Raw genomic sequence first — 22,792 nt, forward strand, 5'->3', positions numbered from 1 at the left:
GTTGCAAAAATACACAGCACATGCACACAAAGTTAGCCTTCTGCAAGAATGAGGTAAGACTGTTTGGAAAAAAACATACGACAGAAGGAAGAAATAAACATATGACAGAAGGAAGAAATAAAAGTGATCACAGTGACATTAAAATGGTCGGACACAGGTTATACGACACCTCATGTAACAGTCTATGCTGGTCTTATTTCTTTTTAAAGGATGTTGACAGTCCACTATTATTAATGGCAGCCTATTGTAGGCAGTGGACTATTTATTTTAGGTCATTACACTGCTTCCAAATCAGCAAGAGGTTAATGTTTAATAGTAGGAGCCACAGCCAGGATAAGGGCATGACTCATTAGAGGAAGCCGCTGCAGTGGGACTCGTAACCAGTTTCATAAATTAGGAGCAGACTGACCAAAATGCTTTTTTGTTTTCTTTTTTTACCAACCATTATCCAGGCTGTAATAGTAATTCATAGCGATTGTAACGACGCAACTGTATGATAAGCTAGCCCCCCTATATGACCTCGCACTATGATATGTGTTCACAATGCAATGAAGCTTAATGTCATATCTTTAAGAATTGCACACGAACAACAACCAAATAAACACAGAGGAAGTTTTATCCGATAAGGCTTTCAGAGAATTAGTTTGTGATGTAGACATCGAAGCTGATCCAGAAAGGTGTGCTTTGACTTCAGAGGGAAAAAAATAAATCCTAAATCTATCAACAAGTGTAAGAGGAAGGATGCGTCCTGTCTTTTACCCAATATGGATCCATTTCTTAGTATTATTCAAACATGTTTATTTGGAAAAAAGGTGACTTTTTCTTTTTTACATTTACCTTCCTGAAACGGTATGGTGCATCAGCAGAAGCAGATATTTACAGAAACAGAATTTCCTCTAATGCTGAAATTTTGTAAATACTTCTGCGAATTTGGTTTGCCTAATTTACTCTTCTCCAGCAATCACATCACATTTACTGAGTCTGTTTATGCAGGTGCTGCATATAAATTCAAGATGGAGTTCCTATAGACTCTTAAATTAAACACGGATGCAATCTTTTAATGGCTTTGGAGAAAGTGAGCCTCTGTTACCACAGGTGTAATTCAGAAATAATTGCATTTATAAAACTTCAGAATTATCGTGCTTTCAGTTCTTAGTACAGAGGAGCAGTGAAGCGCACTTAGTGTGAATCACATTTACAGCACTGACACACCCCTCAAAGTACTATGAAATCTACCTGGTGCATGATGAGACAGATTTGAGTGAGCCACGCCTAAGTTTATGCTCCCGTGACTGTAAACATGTGATGTGGTGACACATTTCAGAAACCTTCTCTCAATATACAAACAATGACCACATGTAGAACAATAACAGCTGAAAATGTCTAAACATTACATACATTATAATTATGTAATAAATGTTATATAATGATTGACTGCAACTTTTCAGTCAGATCATGGCTGATAAGAATAGAATAGGACAAGAAAGAGAGAAAAAGCCATCTTTTTAAAGAAACGTATAAAAGAGGAAAACTGTACAGTAGGATTATATACTGTACCTTTATTAAAAAACAGCTCAATTCTATCTAAAAAGGTGAAATGTATATGTGTGTCGCGTATAAATAAAAACAACATCTATACAAATTTTTCAAAGCGAACTATGACCATTGTAAGAAGTGAGGCTAACAATTGTTATCAGAATATAGCTTTTAGTGCTCTATGTAGAAAGTTCTACATATATTTTGTATATAACTAGATATTCAAGGGAAAAAAGGGCACAGATGGCCCTGCCCTAACTTGTTCTTCTTGGAACCCAAAGTGTTTCTTCTTAGTAATTACTGAGCAGAATCTACTAGTAATTCCAGTTAATGAGAACAACACACAGTGTAGCTCTGACAGGGCCTGCATCCACCACTGATTATACAACAAAACCAAGGATCCTACATGGAAGCCTTGATATAGAAGTTATGGACTCCTACTGTTTTTAAAAATAAGAAATTTGAATTAAAAAAAAAAAGTCAGTCCAGAAAAAAAAAAAAAAAAATGGCACTGTCTAGTTACAGTAATGGAAACACTCGCCAGCAAAAAGGGTAAAGTGATATTTGATAGGTTTAAACTCAGGACCTTAAAGATGTTTATCTTGACTACCGGTAAGTGTTCTACAGTGTTTACATTATTCACAGGAGGAAGCTTTAGATACAGATGGAGAGTTGGCATTGGGGAGGTCTAACTGTAAACTCCAGAGAAAACAAAAGCTGTGCTGGTTGATAGTCTGCTGCTACAAGCTGCTCTTTAAAACCTGTTCATTACCAGAAGCGCAAGGAATAGTGACAAAGATCAGCAGTATTATTTAATCTAAAGGCCATTTCTTTTTTTCAAGCATTTGTATTTAGTTTTAACAAGCATTATACTTCAAACTATGTGCTTCTTAAAATGTTTTTTTAATATTTTCTACTGAAGAAAATCGTTTTTTTAAAGGTTAGATGTTTTTATTTGACCTAAAACAACAACATAAAAATAAAATCAAGCTTTAATTACTTAGATTGATTGCTATAGTAATAATAAATAAAAAGGATTGCTAATGCGTAGCGGGACGGTTTCCCTATATCACTCAACTGACTTCATTTTCTAACAGTGCTTCAGTTTGTTGGGCTCTGATTGTAGGATGCTGCCTTTTTAAGACAAACCAACAACAAAATTATTAAAATATTTGTCAAGTGTATTCATGCCTAAAAAAAAAAAAAAAAAAGAATCAAAATCAAAACTCCAGAGCAAAGCTAAACTCCTAAGGTGAGCCAGAGCTCTTAATCCCCACCCTGACAGCCGTTAGGATGCCCTAACAGAAGCCAGATTTACCCTTATTTACAGCTTGGAGAAACGAGCTACGATAGGTTTCCAACAACATCCAGTGTAATCCAGCCAAATAAGGGCCCCCTGCATCTTTGACAGAGAGACAAAGCAAAGTCACCCTTGCACTGACTGGAGGATACCCGCATCTATAAAAATGTGACACAATCTCCTGTTTGCCATTTATGGTGTCCAAACACAGATCATAATATCAACTTCATTACTGCCATAAATCCTGAACAACAGTCTTTCATGTGCGACATCAACAAGATGGTTGATTATTAACGTTAATATTTTGGTTTTCATTCAAGAAAATGACCTAAACATGACCTCACATTGACTAAGAGCACGGAAATGTTAAAGAAAATATTTTGCATTAACAGCTTGTCTCCAGCAGCTCCTATTATTGTCAGCTTATTTTATTTATTTTTTTTTAAGTTAGCTCAGGGAAATCAGTCAAACTTACTCTAGAGAGAATAGATACTTTTCTGTAACCAATAACAGTTCAGAGATGTTTTTCTAACTTAGATCTTTAAGTTAGAAAGTGTAGGAGTGCACAGCGTCAAACCACAATCTTTAACTTTACTTTAGTGGAAAACAGAACACACATAAAAAACCTCAACATGGCTTCATCAAATCATTATAAATTTCAACCGCTTACCAGTCTGTTTTCGTCAAACACCTCAAACAGAAGCCGGTGCTTTCTGGGAAACACCTATAAAACACAAAATACAGTCAGTTAAGAAATTCCCCATTCTAGGAAATAAAATATAAAAGAGCTTAGAAACACAATTCCTGATCAAAATCATGTAGTTTAACTTCCATTAGCCATGTCAGAATAAAATAAACGTGCATCCATGTTTGAACGGCATTACCAATGTTTTTCAAGTGTCACTTACTCGGAAATAAAATTCTTCATTCCACTTTGGGTCCAGAGTCTTCGGGTATCGTGAGATAAGACAAGAAAATAAATAAACAGAGCATGAAATATTAACAGACCCTATAAAGTGAAGCAGCCTTAGCTGCTGGCGTTCTCTCACCTTTTTGATGGTTTTAGTCTGCAGACTTGTGATTTCTCCATTGATGGTATCATAAAGGGACAGTCTGGTGTATGGATCACTGCGGCACAAAAGCAGAAGGATACATGGGATTTAAAATGAATTAAGCATTTAGTTATTATGGAACATTATTTATCTGCATCTCTGAAACAATCAGCCAACCATGTTCTCCTTCCCTTAGACTTCAGACACGAAAGAACGCACTGGCACATTAGCTCCGGTGACCTATTACTTACCTAATGACTGCAGTAACTTCTGTAATGATTTCAGGCACTGCTCATTAAAACCACATCCATCTCTCCCATTATATTATTCATTAGCCAAGCCTAGCTGCAGAAGTGTTCCGGTACAAGTAGGGCTAATTGGTATTGCTACAGTAATTCTTGAACAATTTCACATTTTTTATTACAACCACAATCTTCAATGTAGGGATCTAATGTGCTAGAGTAATACAAGTAAGTCAATGGATGTCAACTGCAAGAAAAAATTATGACTGCTTTTCACCATTTATGCAATAAAAATCTGGGAAAAAAGTGCATATGTATTCAGTCCTTCTGAGTAAACACTGTAGATCCACCTTTGGCCACATGCTTTAAAGGGTATGTCTCTGGCAGCAGAGGTCTGCAGTAACAGAGTTATTTAGTTGTGTAAACTTTTGAAACTGTTCCTCTATACGTAGTTTGTTTTTCTGCACCACGATTTCTTCCAATTTAGTAGTACTCTTATAAAGTAGCTCTTTTCTACTCAAGGATAAATTATGGAAACCCAGAAAACACAATTAACCAAAAAACACTTCTGGTTTGCATTCAAACATCTCTGTTCTCATAAGGTTTTGCACCCGCTCAGCCTTTGTGCTATTAGGAGGTAAAGTAAATGCACAGTAAATAGTGTATCTTGTCATTAGAAGTACTTTGCTGTTCTTACACGTATTCATAACATATAGTTTGAAAGGTTTAATTCAGCAGAAATGTGAAAATTTGAAATGTGTTTTTCCTTCTGCCACAATTATTATTCTGTGATACATTTATACTAACACTTTCATTCTCTTATTTGAAGTACCAGAACATATATGATTGTAGAATTTTGACTGTATGATTAAATCATTTTCACAAATTAAAAATCAGACAACAAAGTACAGCTCAGGTAATTTGAATTTACCTTTTTAACAAATATTTTATAGAATTTTCACTTAAAGTTGTGTGTATTTTAGCCATTATTAACCAAATTTGCAAAGAGCAAAATCGCATAAGCGCAGTGAGAATGAAGAACATCTCTGAAGGTCAATTTAAAGTCTTAACACAGCCTTTAAATATGCTTTCTTCTAGGGCTGCAACTAAAGATTATTTTGCAAATCAATTAATCTGTCCATTATCTTTTCAATTAATCGATTAATAATTGGATTTAATTCCTTAAATAAGACTTTTTACAAAATTAAACCAGGTAAAAAAAAAAAAAAAAACGTTTCCACTTGAGGAGTTCTGCATAGAACATATGGACAGAAGAATTTTTTTTTTTTTATCTTAAATGCAAAATATTTATATATTTTTTAGAATTTCGATATAATTAATGCTCTAAGTGGGTCACAGTCAGCTAAAGGCATATTTTAAAGTCTCTATACTGCAGTTTAAGCGATTACTAAAAGAGTTGATGATCATTACAATAATCAATTAATTATGATTAATCGGATTAAATGTTTCAGCGCTGCTTTCTTCCTATAAAGATGGCTCTGGCTGTATGTTTAGGGTCATTGTCCTGTTGGTCAACATGTCTTCTGTGTAAAGTCCTTTGAAGTTACCAACATTAACACCATCCATATTCCTATCAACTCTGACTAGGTTCCCTGCCATGGTTGGAAAAAGGTACCCTAACACACAACACTGCCTCCACCATGTTTATAACATGGAGATAAGGTCTCTGAGGAGATGTGCCATATTGCTTTTTCTGCCAGGAATAAACTAGTATCTTCAGTTTTGGTCTGATCTAACCTGAACTCCCCATTCACAAGCATGTGGCGACAGTGGACAGGAGACTATATCTAGTTGGTAACTTTGAAGCAATACTTCATATAAGAATGCATTGAGCAAGGTTTTAGTACTTTAATAACTTTTAATGACTGTTCAGGAAGTGGAGGGATTGCTGTCTTGAGGCAGTCAGCTTGGCTTTCCAACATGAAAAAGATCTTACCAATTTTCAAAACAAATCAACTCGAATGCCCTGCTTCAGTGCTAGAAATGTTTTAATGTGTTTAACTATATATACGACTTTCTACATGGCCTGTCTGTTGAATTGACTGTTTAATTCTAGACATAAATAAGATCTGTTTATTTTGTAAGTTGTTGAAGCAACTTCTGTTGGGAGTCAGTGCTATGTATAGAGAAATAAAGGCAACAACAACTGTAGTGGAATGCACAATTTCACTGGATTACCCTAGATTTTAATTTTAACAAAAAAAAAGGGCTGAATACAAATGCATGTCAGACTATGACACAAATCCACACTAAAAACTTTGGCTAAATTTTATCTATATAATCTATTATTAAATGAGGTCTTCGATATCAATTTCACTGAAGGTTGTGGTGGCTATTTCCCAAAATGTGGATAAGTTAACTTGAGGTTACCATAGAATAAAGACCAAAGACAAAGAAGGAAAGTCCCAGAACAAAAAACAAAATCACCATTGTAGTCTGAAGAGAGTTTGAAATGTGTTAGTAATCCACCAAAGTTTTACCAGAAGTATCTTCCAAAATACTACAGCCAGACTCCTTCAATATATTTAGTGGGGAATGATGCTTAAACTTATCAACAAAAAAAATATTTTCAATATATTTCCAATATAAAAAAATAAAAAAAAAAAACAGTCGATTTACAACTTGAAAATAAGATCCATCTACAAAAGCACAAAAGGAAAAAAAATGATATCAAGCAGGTGGCTTGTTCCTGCACTTTTCAACAACTCAAGTTGGCTTTTAAAGCTGTCAGAGAAGACATAAGGCTTCAGCCAAAAGGATGGAATGCCTACTTTAACTTGGTAAGACCTTATGATGGATGGATGAAAGTAAACTTCAGGTAAAAAAGTGAATAGGTGACATATAAGGCATAGCAGCGGTCAAAAAAAGTTAATGTGAAAGAAGTCTGCAGTGATATATTGGAAAAAATACTTACTGAGTTACTGAACTGGTCTGTTGACTCCTTGTCAATAGAAAAAGAAGGTGAAGGCGTAGGTGAGTCACTACAATGCTGTGATTTTGTTTTTATTGTTGGCGGTTTTGATTCCACTTTCTATAGTTACTGAAATTAAAAACCTTTACATCGATAATTTCACCAAAATATGGAATTTCCAACTGAATTACTTAACAACAACACCCATTTACACCGCAGGGTTTTGTCAAAGCAGCTGACCAGCCACCACAACTCAAAGATGCTAAACAGTGGTAAAGTTTGACAAAGGTTTTGTAGTTTAAAAGTCGAGACAGACTTTTGATTGGTTTAATAATGTTTATGCAAGAGAGGGGGAAAAAATTGGAGGATAGATTCAAAACAAAAACTCAAAATGATTTCTACTTGTTCTAATTGTTTTAGAAATTGAAATAAAATACCGAAAACTGTGAAATGGCCAAATTGTTCCTGTAATCAACTAATTAAGAAAGCCTCTTATATTTATAAATGCGTCTCCATAAAAACCTGTCATATTTTATTAAATTTTAACATCTGTTTACCGAAATAAACAAATGTTAAATGATTAATTCTAACAATAAGGTTGTAAATAGTCTTACCTGGCTCCCAGTATATCTTTCTTGGCAAGTCCTATTCCAGAAATGACTTTCACTTTAAGAATTCGGGATTCCTCCTACATAGATAACAAAAAAAAAAAAAAACATTATTAAATCGTGACTTAGATGCAAGAGTTAGAACATGTAACAATAGCATTAACAGCAGATAAAATTATATTCAAATATTGAAAGTTATATTCAATTATTGATACTTTTAACTAGAGGCATTCAATGAGGAAACACTTTCATTTTAACTGATACAAAAGGAGAGCTCATCTTCAATGAAGCCAAACTGCAATTTCAGCAAGCTTGACTAATAAAAGAGAAAAAAATAAATTGGGATAATTTTTAAAAATTCAAACTAAAAGAGGATTTCCAACCTTTCTGGTGGAGCTTATGCGAAAACGATTAATCTGGGTGGGATTATATTACAAAAAGTATGGTGAAGAAGTTTAGGTCAGATTAGCCAAGTGTTTAAAAAACAAAACAAACAAACTCAAATCAAATAAACAACAAACTAATAGATAAAGACGGTTCCAAAAAAGTAAAAAAAAAAAACAAAATCCACTGGATTTTGTTTCCAAGTTTGAAGATGTTTCGCTTCCCATCCAGGAAGCTTTTTCAATTCAAAATGTCAGAATAAGCGTTGAGGTTGAGAGTCCATAGAGTGGACCAAAACAAGCCTTGCTTTGGTTTAGAAAACATGCTACCGGTAATTGATTTTGGCAAGCGGGTTTGCTACTTAATTTAGGACAATGAAATAAGCTCCAAAATATGAACACATACAGAATAAAATCTGCCTTTAACCCGATTTGCTTTGTTTGAGCCAGGCATCTTCTTGGTATTTATTAATTATTATAAATTTTATAGTTTAGGTCTCTATGTGGCCAAGTATTTGTTACTTTTATAGGGACGGTGTAAGGCCAATTTCCCCAGAGTATGCTACCCTGAGGGAAATAACAGGTACTTGTGGGGACCAGTCAACCTGTCCCCAATAAGGACAGGTTCTCCTCTTGCGTCTGAGGTTAGGTTTACCATCAAGCGGTGAACTGAGTTTAGGCTAAGGTTAGGTATGTGTTGGCAAAGACAGCATGTGTTCGTGTTTGTGGCCTGGATGTACAGTCTGTTATATACACCAGCATGAGAGGGATGTTTTTAGAAAATTTTATATGGTTGGTGTTGTAAAGCTTTAACCTTTATGATGCTGCATGAGGGCAGAAAAGTCCATGATTCATGTTGATTAAACGCACAATACCACGAAGCAACGGGATCTAAATGTACAAAGATGTCAGAGCTACTATGAGGGATTATCGTTAGCAGCTGGCTGCTTGAATGATCTTCATTTAGATTTAAAATCAGTAAATAATCCCCCATACCTCAAATGAGGCAAGATCATATAAATGTGAAGAATAAAGGCGGATCAAACTAAATAGATTACATTTACAAGCCACTCAAAATATAATCTCGACCCTATGCGGTTGTACACACTAAACAATCCAAATGGTGTTTTGAAAGTATTATACTCCTTTGTGTACAAACAAATAAAATAATCTATTGTACACCTAAAGCAACTATTGTGCTTCATAATCAGAGGATCCACCATGTAAAAAAAATTAACTTCATTCACATCACAGGATTTATATTACCTTTAGAATGAAGTGTCCATATTCAAAGGATATCAAGATGTTGTTAGATTTAGTTCCTGCTGGCAAAGCTAAACAAAAAGTTTAGATTTATACAGGGATATAAGTCATTAAATCTATCCAATCCCTAACGATACAACGCAGTTAGTTCAATTTCAGTCCATTATTGGAAAAGGCCCATAAACTGCATCATCACTGACTTTTCAACAATCCCTTCTCATCACCATGTGGTGACAGATGATGGTTGGTAGCCAGGAGTCATTAACTTTGTAGCCATCTCTGATAGAAAGCGTTTATTTGGTATCCTGATCATTATAGGAGGAAAGCCAACATCATCTGATGTCAACTTGGTTTAAGTAGTTTGTTATTTCATCTTGGTTTTAGTTGATTTCATCACATACATAAGTGGAGCCTAAACTTCATTGTGATTCTATCAAAAAAAAAAAAACAGAAACATTTTACTGTTAATGAACAAAATATTTAACTTTACAAGCTATGAAGGACCAACTCTGCCATATTTAAAAATAAATACAGAAATAAATAAATGCTCAATAAATGTATAAGCATACAATTAATTGCCAACAAAAAAGTGAGACATAAATGTATATAACTCTTAATTAGCTTCTTTATTTATTTGCCTTTGTAATATTTACCTTATTTATTTTTCTGTCCTTTATAATCTTCAACTTTATTTTTTAATTACTTATATTTTTAAGTATTTATTTATGTGCATGTTATAATATTTTTGTCTGTTTTATTCTTCCTTTGTATTTTTTTACCTTAGTTATTTCTTCGCCGCTGTTTATTTCTCTCTGCCCTTTTTACATTTCTCTCTGCCCTTTTTACATTTCTCTCTGCCCTTTTTACATTTCTCTCTGCCATTTTTATATTTCTCTATGCATTTCTGTCTCATTATGCAAATGAGGAGGGGGTGTGTCCTAGAGAGTAAACTTCTGCTCATTGGTTGGCTTGGCGGTCCATCTTCTTAACTCACAGAGCTCAGAGTACTAAGTTAAATGTTCTCTTTTCTGTTGCTGTTGTTCAATTAAAGTATGTTTTAAGATCATTTGAGGCGAGAACCTTATACTTTTAAGCATCACCATATGACCCATTCACAGATTTAATGCATAATTTAAAAGAAAATGTGACGAACTTGAGAGGACCGTGGCAACCAGCGGAGCTCCGAAGCACAGAAGCTCTGGATACTTAATGAACACTCAAACTGAGGTTATTACGGTGGCTGAGAAGTGCAAAACACATTTACAATTCAAAAACACATTAACAAATAAAAAACAAAATAACATTTGAAGAAACAAAATTATATTTTATGAAACAATTTATTTTTGAAAAAAGTTACAATTTTTAAAAACACATTTACATTTTAGCAAACAAATTTACATTAACAAATAAACAAAATAACACTTGAAGAAACAAAATTATATTTTATGAAACAAATGTTTTTTTGATAAAAAAAAAAGTTTAAATTTTTAAAAACACATTTGCAATTCAAAAACACATTAACAAATAAAAAACAAAATAACATTTGAAGAAACAAAATTATATTTTATGAAACAATTTATTTTTGAAAAAAAAGTTACAATTTTTAAAAACACATTTACATTTTAGCAAACAAATTTACATTAACAAATAAACAAAATAACACTTGAAGAAACAAAATTATATTTTATGAAACAAATGTTTTTTTGATAAAAAAAAAGTTTAAATTTTTAAAAACACATTTGCAATTCAAAAACACATTAACAAATAAAAAACAAAATAACATTTGAAGAAACAAAATTATATTTTATGAAACAATTTATTTTTGGAAAAAAAAGTAAATTTTTAAAAACACATTTACATTTAAGGAAACAAATTCACATTTTAAATAAGTGATGACCTATTCTGAGCGTGCGCACATGCATGTGTCACAATAGATGGTTTGTGATTCACTCGCTTATCTGACTCCCCCAATAATTTTCCACACTCATGGAAAATGTGTAGTATAAACATAATTAGTTCAACTCCAATACTAAGTAAAGGTCACAGTTTTCCAGAATGATGGCTGGAAAACAATCCATTAACTTGACGAGTTTAGCATAGAAGCAAGCATGAAGAGAGGGGCATTTTTCCTAATAGGGGTTTGACGTCTTTGAAAAAATGGATGACATGGATGACAAGAATGGATGATTCTTCAGGAATCTGTAGAAACTCTAACCTTAAGTAACAAAACACAATGGTCTTAAAAAGTTACATGTGCTTAAAAAAAAAGTCTAAAAAAGGTTTGAACTGAGATTAATTAAAATATACCCTATGTGAGAAGAAGTAAACATTCGGAGCTTCGGAGCTCCGCTGGTTGCCACGGTCCTCTCAAGTTCGTCACATTTTCTTTGAAATTACGCTTTAAATCTGTGAATGGGCCATATGGTGATGCTTAAAAGTATAAGGTTCTCGCCTCAAATGATCTTAAAACATACTTTAATTGAACAACAGCAACAGAAAAGAGAACATTTAACTTAGTACTCTGAGCTCTGTGAGTTAAGAAGATGGACCGCCAAGCCAACCAATGAGCAGTAGTTGACTCTCTAGGACACACCCCCTCCTCATTTGCATAATGAGGCATAAATGCATAGAGAAATGTAAAAAGGGCAGAGAGAAATAAACAGCGGCGAAGAAATAACTAAGGTAAAAAAATACAAAGGAAGAATAAAACAGACAAAAATATAACATGCACATAAATATTTAAAAATATAAGTAATTAAAAAATAAAGTTGAAGATTATAAAGGACAGAAAAATAAATAAGGTAAATATTACAAAGGCAAATAAATAAAGAAGCTAATTAAGAGTTATATACATTTATGTCTCACTTTCTTGTTGGCAATTAATTGTATCCTTATACATTTATTGAGCATTTATTTATTTCTGTATTTATTTTTAAATATGGCAGAGTTGGTCCTTCATAAGCTGCTTGCACTTATTCAAATATAAATTTTACACTAAGAGACCCAGCGTGAGTGTTTTTGCTCCCAGGGACCATTTGTTGTTGAAGGGCCACTGCACCATGTTCAGGTGGGCTGGGCCTACAGGTGTGCAGCAGAGATCAGGAACTAAAATGAGCCACGTTCATTTGAAAAGATACAAGAAAAGCATCCAAAGTTAAGTAGGTTAAAAGGATCCTATCACAGGCAGTGTTCACTTCCTTTACAAACTGTGTTTAGGCTGCGGGTGATGTCATATCCTGACAGCGGTTGGTACTTTACATTCCCCGATAAGATCAATCTTGGCGTTCAAGTAAAGTTTCTGAATCGTCATGAGATGTCGCAATCGATCCCGCTTGGTTTACCCACAATAACTCCCCGGAGGTGGGAGGCGTGAATCTGATGTTTAGAACTAAATCAAACTGTTTTATCAAAGCATTGTTTGTTTGCGTGTGGAGGAAGAGCCGCGCGAGGCGTTGACAGCCCAGTTGGTTTCCTTCCCAACTCTACTTCCCCACGGATTTTTCCTCTAATTTATTAAAATTTTAAATCATATATAGTTGCTAAAATACTGCCCAAATCGCAAATAAATATGTGTCCGAGTTAGCTAACGAGACTTTTAAGTTGTTTTATTCATTGTTCTACTTTATTTGCCAGATAACAGCAGTAGATGTCAAGCCGTTTTGTCACATAAACAAGTCTCGTTAATTTAGTTTACCTCGTCCGTCTGAAGTCCTCTGATCTGAGAAGCAGGGACAGCAGCCATCATGAGGTCCTTCCTCTTCCTCCTAGAGGGCGACACGAAGAAGAGGGCGGCCGAGAGTAGCTCCTTTGGCGCTCAGGTTTTCCTCCTCTGTTAGTTGCTCCGACTGTCTTCCCTGACAGGTACTGACCGTAAACCAGATCGAGTAAATAGTTTAGGGATTGTCGTCATTCCTAATAACCATCCTCTTCCTCCTCCTACTTTTTTTTCTCTCTCAGAATCTCTTCCACAGCTGGTATGGCAGGCCGATATGGCACTTTATCAAACAGTGAAAACATACAGATTTATGTTTTTTCAAAAATGTCCTTTTTTTATTATGACGGTTTTCCACTTAAAGTTAACAGAAGTTTATTTAATTAATAAATTAATATTAATGAATCAAAATTAGAAGACAGGAATATTTAATCAATATTTGATCACCAATTATTTTGTTTAGAAGTATGTATAATATATTCTTTAATGGGATTATTTTGAAATTAAACCTTAGTTTTGATCTGATTTACAATACCTTTCAGTGCTTATATTCTACGTTTCTGTGATGTACTTGCATTTTAACTGCTTCACTTTATCTAGTAAAAGTCCATTACCCTCACTTAGTTATTTCTCATATTACACTACTTTTGTTACTTTTATTTTCTTGACCCTTATTTTTTTATTTCCATCTCTACGACAGAGTATTAGGGCCAGGCTAGAGAATTATTTAATTTTGAGAATAAAGTCATAACATTACGAGAATCAGTGGCGGTTCTAGACCAAGTGTACCAGGGGGCCAGGAGGGGGCCAGCATGTTTTCATGGGAGGCACAGTAAAGCATGAAAAAAAAATATAGCAAGGTATTCAAATATATTAAGATAGCTGCATTAACTGAAATTTCTATTCAATAAGGTTGATTTAAAATTCTATCTCTTATTAGGTTATACATTCAGAATTTAGGAATTTACATATTTTTGACTTAGTTTAAGTTAAAATGACTGTTTTCTGTAAAATCTGACTTAGAACTCAAGAAAAATTGATAAATTCAGCTGTGAAAATAAATTGGAGTATATTTTTTTATTTATTCTGAAAAAAATATCTAGCAGATGAATACTGGGATCCTATCTCAATAACAGTGAAGCTATCCCCTTATTGATTTAAAATAATTAGTAAAACAGAATTTCTAAAGAAAAAAAATGAATAGATCCAAAGGACCTGTCAATAGCCATGTCTGTTCCAGTGCACATCATCATTAGAATTTCTGTCTGTCTTCAGTACAGGGTCCATTACATGGGCCAGGACATGATCTTCAGGGGCACTGGCACCCGTTGACCCCTGTCTAGAACCACCCATGATGAGAATAAAGCTGTAATATTATGAGAATAAAGTCATCATATTACAAGAATAAAGTTGCAATATTACGAGAATGATGTCATCATACCTCAACCCGTTTCAAAAAGAAACCTTCGAGCTCCGACCAGCATATGATGGCAGACCAGCACCACCAAACAGCAACTTTAATCCACTTTGACATACTGCTCAATTTGATGCTGGTATGCTAACAGATTTCCTTATTTGTGAAAGTATAACTTCACATGATGCTCAACATTCCTCATTTTTGGGAAGACTAGGCTTCTTGTAAAAATTCTCATAAAATACAACTTTATTCTGGTAATTTTAAAACTTTATTCTCTTAATATTACGACTTTATTCTTTTAAGTTTTTGACTATTCTCCTTACGACTTTATTCTCATAATTTTATGACTTAATTCTCATAATGTTAAGACTTTATTCTCGTAATTTTATTACAAACAGTATTGATTATCTGATGATTATTTCTGACGCTATACTGGTTCTGTGACTCTCACCCTTGTTTGCAGAACCCCTGTTTACAGTCGGATGGAAAAAGTCTAATGATAAGGGTTTGTTTTCTATTAGCCACCAGTTGGCTTCTTTTGCCTCTCTAGAGAGTACACTGATTACATTTACCTTCTTTTTTTAAATAGAAATCAAGAGTTCATTTTTAAAGCCATCCTTGACCATACATTTTACAAACAATCCAACATCATAACATTTAGATTTCAAGTGTCTCAATTCCTGTTGAAAAATGCCTGGTCTTATAATTTTAAATCTTAAGTTGGGCTTTGCGCCTCAAAGTTAATGTTGGATCACAACCTGCTCAGTAATAATCTTAATGAATTCATCATCATCCATACTCATTTTTTATTGATCAACAAGATGTTTCCCAACTGCCCACAATGCGATAGGCGTCAAATAAGAAATGGGACATTAGACAATGATTGCAATTCTCGGTAAGATTTTGCAACAATATCTTTGCTTTTTACATTTCATAAAATATTGGGGGAAAAAAGTATTTTTAGTTCTTCACCTCATTATTTCGAAAATAAATTGTGCTGACTCTTTTAAATGACTGCCAAAAAACTTATTCTAAGTGGTTGGAAATCAGTTTAATTCAAGTCAGTTTATTTATATAGCCCCAATTCGCAGCACGTCATGTCAAGGCACTTAACAGAGACAATTTAACCGGATCATACAGCCAGATTGTTTTAAATTTTCTATCTGAGGAAAACCAGCTGATCGCACCAACTCACTGACTCTTCAGCAATCCCTCACACTAAGCATGCTTGTAGCGACAGTGGAGAGAAAAAACTCCCTTTTAACAGGAACAAACCTCCAGCAGAACCAGGCTCAGTGTGAGCGGCCATCTGCTGAGGTGACTGGGGTTCAAGGAGACAGAAGCAGAGATACAAAAGGCAAATTTCAACCAGCTCCACAGGTGGCCTCGTCCAGGAAACGCACAGCCAGGCAGACAAGCTCCCAGCCAGCTCCCATGTCAGAGGATGAAAGAAAGCACATCCAGTTAGCTACTATGAGAAAAAGCAGAGAGCACAAAGTAATAGATTGAACTAACAATAAATGCAGAATAGGAGATTAGAGATAGAATCCACTTCTTGTCAATATGCATCTAACCAACATGGTTTCTGCCTGTCTGGAGGGAATCAGATATTCTCTTTTGGATTGATCCTCTAAGAGCTTACTAAGATCCATTTGTGTATCATATTCACAACACATGTCATCCCAAGGCACTTTGAAGAGATAGTCTTTTTCTTTGTTGTTACATTTCCACCATTATTGGAGGATTTTATGTATATTTTTCCCTAGAATTAACAGTTTGTGAAATTTTATTTAGAAAAAAAAATCATATACTGAATAATATACATTAAAATTAAATCGTGTTGATTGAACTGCATCTTTTCAAGAAGCTCTTCTTTTTCACATCATAAATCTCTTTGACTCATAGTTGCCGCACTCTTTCTGAGGCAGTATGAACATTGCGGTAACACTGTCAGACAGTTAAAGATACACTTTAAAGAAAATCAATAGATTTTGTCTGACAGCAATCCCTAGTTTTAGATTTGCTCCAGTAGGTTCCCATATGTTAGAGGTCAACCCACAGACACAAACACAACTCATGCAGAGGGAATACATGCAACTCTATGCAGTAAGGCTGCAGTAGGCATTCAGAGAAACATCATATTGCGAGGCAACAGTGTTCATATAAGAGCAGACAGTTTACAGAATGGAAAAGTACTTGGGTAACAGGTAAGTACCTGATTCCTCTATTGCATCAGTATACAGTATGCTGTTGTCAAACAAATGAAAATGTATCTTTTTTTCCTTTAACACTGCTGAGCAATACCGTTATGGACTCAACGTATTATTTTTGAGGTGAAAATGCGAAATAAGGGCAGCTGCTGAGGAGGTTGTCATTGTCCTTAACGCCTGTGTTTTCTAAATAATTGCACATTACTCCTCCTTCATAAATGGGAACCCTTCATGACGTTTGACAGCTTCAGCTTGTCAAGGAAGTTTCATTTCCCCACAGAGTAAGCAAGTTTACAGAATTCCACAGACAGTTGAATTGTTATAAAATGACTTAATAGAATACCTGCAGTTAAAGGAGTCATATTTTGGTATGAACATCCCCAACTCTGCTGTATAACAGAAGATATGTGTAGTATCCCTTTCACTGCAGAACGATAACGCTTTTCATAAGACTCAGTACATGCATATAAAGAACTATATATTTTTCATTAGATCTAAAATTATCAATGATATTTATGTCTTTGTCAATAAACATAAATTTAGCAAGCCTGTGCTTGTTATTGAGGAAAAAAACATTTAAAATAAAGAAAGGGCTGCCACAGTGACTTAAAAATGTACAAAGTACCAATTTGTATCTAATGCCACTTTGGATAAACACCACTGTTGCTGCAGGAGAATATTTGGCCTTCAGGTACCTTTTGTGATTTGCGTTTTATGGAAAATGTCTGTTTTCTAAACAACAGTAGCAACTGTGGGCTGCTGGTGAACTCTAACAATGTCTGGAGCAGCTCTGGCTTTTTAACTTTATGATATATGAACACTGGTGATGTTTAGGTACCAGCAGAAAAACTAACGCAGAGAGGATAGCGACAGCTAGTCAGCGACAGGTCAAAGGGTCAACGGCTGGAGATTTCCAAGGCGGGCCCAAATTGATGTTTTGAGACCACTTTTGTTTTAAGAATTGATCACTGAAACTAAAAATTGCAAAAATAAAAACCCTAGGCTAAGGAGTGGCCTTTATATGTACAACCTAAAAAGAAGAAAAATACAGAGTCACCTTTCACTGTATTTACAGATAAAAGGATTTGATCTCAACTTCAACTGGAGATCATCTTCTTGTTGCTAAAGTACAATTTAATGTTAGCTAAACTTTATTATCTTGGTTATTTTCCATTCATTTAACTTAATGGTTAAAGAAAAAAATGTTTTACATTGACTACATATGGAAAATATTGCCTTATCTAGATGTTTTGCAACTAAATGGACCTATGCTAAATAAGTGAAGGATGTGATTGCCTAATTTCATTGCTTTAGTTACCCTTCCTACAGCCTTGGATTAGATCAATAAAGATCTACCTGAGAGGTGGGAGTGGCAGTAGCTCATAAAGCCAGTTCCTGCAATACTGTTTTACTCTCCCTCTCTGGTGGGCGGCTTCCCAACATGAGTAATACTTTTGTTACATCCCTGTTTTTTTTTTTGTAAACTCTTGTTCACTTTTCCAATCATCCATCCAAACCATTTCACCATTGATCTGTTCCATTACTCATCTCACATTTTATTATGCCTTTATTGACTGGTTTGAACCTTACACAGGAATGTTTTTGTGTCAGTATGTAACTTTACGTCAAAGTTGACGAAAAGTCAAGTGTTGGGTAAATGATTAGAAGACATCAATGCATTGGTGTGCTATTTTTTCTTTACAGTTGAATAACAAAAAATAAAGTTATCATTTATGGACAAAAGGAAGAGCTTTTAAAGGTTAGCACACAGCTTCAGTTAATATGACTAGAAACCAGCAATCAGACTCGAAATTCGAGTCTAAGGAACATCTCAAGGAAGGACTAACGTCTTTGCAGGATCTCAAAACTAACCAATGTGTTTGTCTTACTGCTCCATCATTACTGTGTCTTCGCATGTTTGCCTAAATGTCGATTAGACAGCTGCAGCTGATCCAGAATGATACCGTCTGCATTCTCACCAAAACTAAGTATGTGGAGTACATTATTCCAACGCTGAAATCTTAAATCCGGCACTCCATATCTCAGTGCACAGACTTTAAATTACTTATATGAGATTATCAACCACCCAGCTCTCATATGTCTTCTGGATCAAGTCTACATTTATCTTTAAAACCAGAACTAAAAACAGAGAGTTAATTTGACTGTTCTATTTAAAATATTAATTTAAACATCATGTATTTTATTCTGTACTCTGGCCTTTTCTGTTGCTGCCCCTAAGCTGTGGAATGACTTTCCCTTGCCCACTAGGCAGGACTCTTCACTTTCTAACTTTAAATGTCTTCTTAAGACCTATTTCTTTTCCTTGGCTTTTAACACAATCTGAGATGTTGACTTTGTCTTACTGTGTTTCTTTTATTATTGCTTTTCACTATAACTTTATTGTTTTTATGATTGTGTGTAACATTTTGGTCCTGTTGGGCGCTTTAAGTGCTTTATAAATACATTTGGTATGGTATGTATTGCAACTTTTCTCTAATTTCCTATATTATGCCAATGCATTTTGCTATTGTGCCCTGCGATGGACTGGCGACCTGCCCAGGATGTACCCCGCCTCTCACCCGTACACAGCTGGAGATAGGCACCAGCACCCCTGGCGACCCTGTGTGTAGGAAAATGATGAATTTTGCTATAGTATGTGTTTTCTTATGTTAATCTTGGCAAGCACTTTTAATTGTACTGTTGCTTAAATGTGCCATCCAAATACATATATCTGGCTTTTACTAAATATTTTTCGCCAAATTATGACCCTTGTGTGGAGTTTCCTCCTTTATTTCAAGTGACATTTAGAAAGTGTGAAAAACAATGAAAGGGTATTACATTAATAATTTGCGCCCTAGATGTGCTGCTTTGTAAACACAAACGTCTTGCAATAATAATTCTCCTCATGCCAAGTTTTTTGGAGGGGATTTCAGATTTCAGAATCTCCTTCATTTTCTTCCTTCACACAAAAATAAAAAAAGCCTTCAGTCTTCAGTTTTGTACTTAAAAATTTTTATTCTTTTTAAAAAGTGTTTAAAAAATGCATCAACAAGCACTTCCTCTTGTAAAAGCAATATCTAAAATGCAAAAAGTTCACAGCAAAATAACAGTGGAGGGAAACTAGCTCAGCACCACTTAAAAGAGGAAGGGTAAGATCTTCATTAAATATTAGTGCCAAAGATCACACAGTTAAAAAAAATGTAAAACTGGGAGGGAATCACACCACAAATATAAAGTCTGCTTTTCAGCAGTTAAATATTATCAGCAAGGTTTCAAATCACTGCACTTTTAATGTATCCAGACATTATTCTTTGAGCAGATAATTATTACACAAGTGCAAATATTTTCTGAAGCTCCATTTAGCTCAAAATCTAAAGAGAAAGGACCCATCTACAAGGAAATTCAACAGGAGAAGTACTGACGGAGCGTACTGCGGCAGTGTTAGGTTAGTAATATAAAACACCACTTAAATAATTATGAATATGCAGCATGGTTTAGTTCTTCTATTCAAACAACACACATTACAGAAATAACAATAAAATATCCAGAACTGACCAACATTCCAGTCTGCACAAAAACACAGCAGAAGTGTCAGATCAGAAAATTACCAATACAAATAAACAGTTGATCAATAAGATGCCTTTGGGATATTTCCTTCTATATAAAACATGTACCCGCTGTTTAAACAAAAGCATCAAAGGTAGTAAACAAAGATATTTTTCCAAAAAAAAAAAAACCCTCAATTTTAGAGACAAACGGTCTTTCCAGTGCTGTAAACGTCACAAGATTTTCACTTTTCATCGTATCTTCAAAGTGCAGATACATGCCTTTTAGCTGTTATCACACAGCGAATAAATAACGTAACACCCGTGGTCACAGTGCATGTTGCTAAAGCAGACATCTTTGGTATGGACATAAGGCTAAGATACCCTCGGGCGAATCTTTAGAGTCAGAACTTCTTTAGCTTTCACATTTAGGTGACTCCTTTGGACAGGGAGTAACGTTTTACCTTCCTGTCCAAACACAGTGATTTGTTCTTTTTAATGTAAAGCAGAACAGATTGTCAGCGCTGTATCCACAGGTTTATTACACACTCCAGCCTATAGAAACTAAAATCCATTCAAAGCTGCTTTAGGTTTCTTCCCCCTCCTCTAACAGCTCATATTAATGATGTAAAGGTGAAGACTTTTTTTTCAATACATCCTAAAGCTTTCAGTGCTACAAAGGTATGGATTCCTTAAACCACTCTTTTATTCTTAACACTCCATTTAATCCTAATCTTACATGTTTGTAGCAATCAGAAGTCATTGTAGCCGAATTGGGATTAAACAATTTCTTCCACCTAAAAAAACATTTAAAAAAAAACCGGGATTTTACTGCAGGTAGCTTGTTTTATGATTATAAATCTATATAATATGTCTTGGGCATGCAGTGGTATAAAATAAATAATAAGTATATAAGTATAATCAAAGTAAAATAAAGCTACTTGAAAGTGAGAAATCTGCAAAAAAATAAACAAAAGAAATCAGAATCACGCTTCATGATCATTTTTAGCACAGTGCAAAAACAACCCATTCAATGGGCTTAAGTAAAGCGGCTTTATTGCAAAACATTTTTTTTTAATTTTGAGTGCAGGTTTAGTGGAAGAACCCTTGTGGTTTAAAGCGGACCCTGCAGGTGTATGATACAGCCAAACAATGACTGTATTCATTTTACGAAGGTCCTCCCTTCTTCCATCTGTATTCTTGACCGAGATTACATGAAGTTTTTTTTTTTTTTTACTAATTAATTGCTGTAAGAAATAAAGGGTTTTAAATCTTTGTCTGTAATGTAAAGGACACAAGTTCAAATCCTGGTTGTACCAGGAAGGGTATCTGGTGTTAAGAAATGTAACAAATCTGAGAGTAAGTTGTAACAACTTGTTTGGGTGACCTCTGAATATGAAGAGATAAAGCACTAAATCTGCCAAGATCCTTGAGGTAATGAAAAATAACACTGAATCGGCTTTTAAAGCTTGAACTGTTGTTCTGTTAAAATGGCTTCTACAAAGTGCTGATCAAATTTAATGGCCTCCTTGTAAAAATGAGATAAAAAGTTAAAGTAAATCTCTAAGAAAAATTATTTAAATCAATGTTAAGAAATGATATTTAACAAATAGTGGCACAGTAGTTGGTATCCCTTACTGTCTGAATCTCCTTACTCCACAAGTAAATCACTTCGTCTTCTACAATATATCCCTTATATTGACGCAAGCAGAGACGACATATCTTTACCACTTATTCATGTCCCAGTATTTAAAAGTTTATGTTGCAACATAGCCCAGCTTAGATGCAGGTTATTTTGAAAGAGAAACTAGAGAAACAATTCCCCTTTATGTTGCTGGTGAGAAAGTGAAATATTAAATAAAAATCCATCATATTCTAGCCAATTGGGCAGTGGCTAAAGGAAAGAGACATTAACAGAAATTATGAATAAAATAAATAAATAAGGTTATCAATAGTAAATATCAATAACATCAAAAATGCTTCAGTTACATTTATTTCGAAGATTTTCACGGTGGTCGTTTTTTTTAAAATCACCAATTTTTTTGAAAATTTTTTCCCATACTGAATAATTTTTTAATATGATTTCCCTTAAAATGTATTTCAAGACTTTTACTAGGAGGGCCAATAACTGTGGTCAAGAGATATTTCTGTATACGATCAAATTAACATGAAGACAAATATCAGTCCCATGAATATATATTGATTAGATTTACAGCAGTGGGTAGCACTGCTGCCTTGAAGCAAGAAGGTTCCGGGTTCGATTCCTGACCCGGGGTCTTTCTGCATGGAGTTTGCATGTTCTCCCTGTGCATGTATGGGTTCTCTCTGGGTACTCCAGCTTCCTCCCACAGTCCAAAAACATGACTGTTAGATTAATTGGCTTCTCTAAATTCTCCTTAGCTGTGAGTGTGTGTGTGTGTGAATGGTTGTTTGTCTCTGTGTTGCCCTGCGATGGACTGGTGACCTGTCCAGGGTGTACCCCGCCTCTCGCCCATTGACAGCTGGAGTGGGCCCCAGCACCCCTCGCCACCTCGCTTGGGATAAGTGTGACGGAAAAGGGATGGATGGATAGATTTACAGTTAATGGATGAA

The 22,792-nt window shown here is 34.7% G+C and overlaps 2 protein-coding genes across 3 annotated transcripts in view; one reads left to right on the forward strand and one right to left on the reverse strand.

Annotated features, from left to right (window-relative positions):
* Positions 1-13,251, reverse strand: part of nedd4a (NEDD4 E3 ubiquitin protein ligase a) — a 37,583-nt gene extending 24,332 nt beyond the window's left edge. Inside the window, exons 1-6 of one of the 2 annotated variants that reach the window (XM_038308623.1) lie at positions 13,011-13,251; positions 7,677-7,750; positions 7,066-7,092; positions 3,886-3,964; positions 3,745-3,783; positions 3,507-3,560 (exon numbers count right to left, since the gene is read on the reverse strand). In XM_038308623.1, the coding sequence (XP_038164551.1) occupies positions 3,507-3,560; positions 3,745-3,783; positions 3,886-3,964; positions 7,066-7,092; positions 7,677-7,750; positions 13,011-13,061 (324 nt within the window). In that variant the 5' untranslated portion in view covers positions 13,062-13,251. The remainder of the gene's footprint in view (positions 1-3,506; positions 3,561-3,744; positions 3,784-3,885; positions 3,965-7,065; positions 7,093-7,676; positions 7,751-13,010) is intronic. The other variant, XM_038308624.1, reaches the window with a different exon arrangement.
* Positions 13,252-18,442: 5,191 nt separating this feature from the next.
* The window catches only part of tex9 (testis expressed 9), a 33,646-nt gene continuing 29,296 nt past the window's right edge, over positions 18,443-22,792 (forward strand). Inside the window, exon 1 of the mRNA XM_038308627.1 lies at positions 18,443-18,643. Coding sequence (XP_038164555.1) covers positions 18,582-18,643 — 62 coding nt within the window. The 5' untranslated portion in view covers positions 18,443-18,581. The remainder of the gene's footprint in view (positions 18,644-22,792) is intronic.

Source organism: Cyprinodon tularosa, unplaced genomic scaffold (genome assembly GCF_016077235.1).
Source record: "Cyprinodon tularosa strain WSP-4 unplaced genomic scaffold, ASM1607723v1 ctg642, whole genome shotgun sequence".
Taxonomy (NCBI): Eukaryota; Metazoa; Chordata; class Actinopteri; order Cyprinodontiformes; family Cyprinodontidae; genus Cyprinodon; species Cyprinodon tularosa.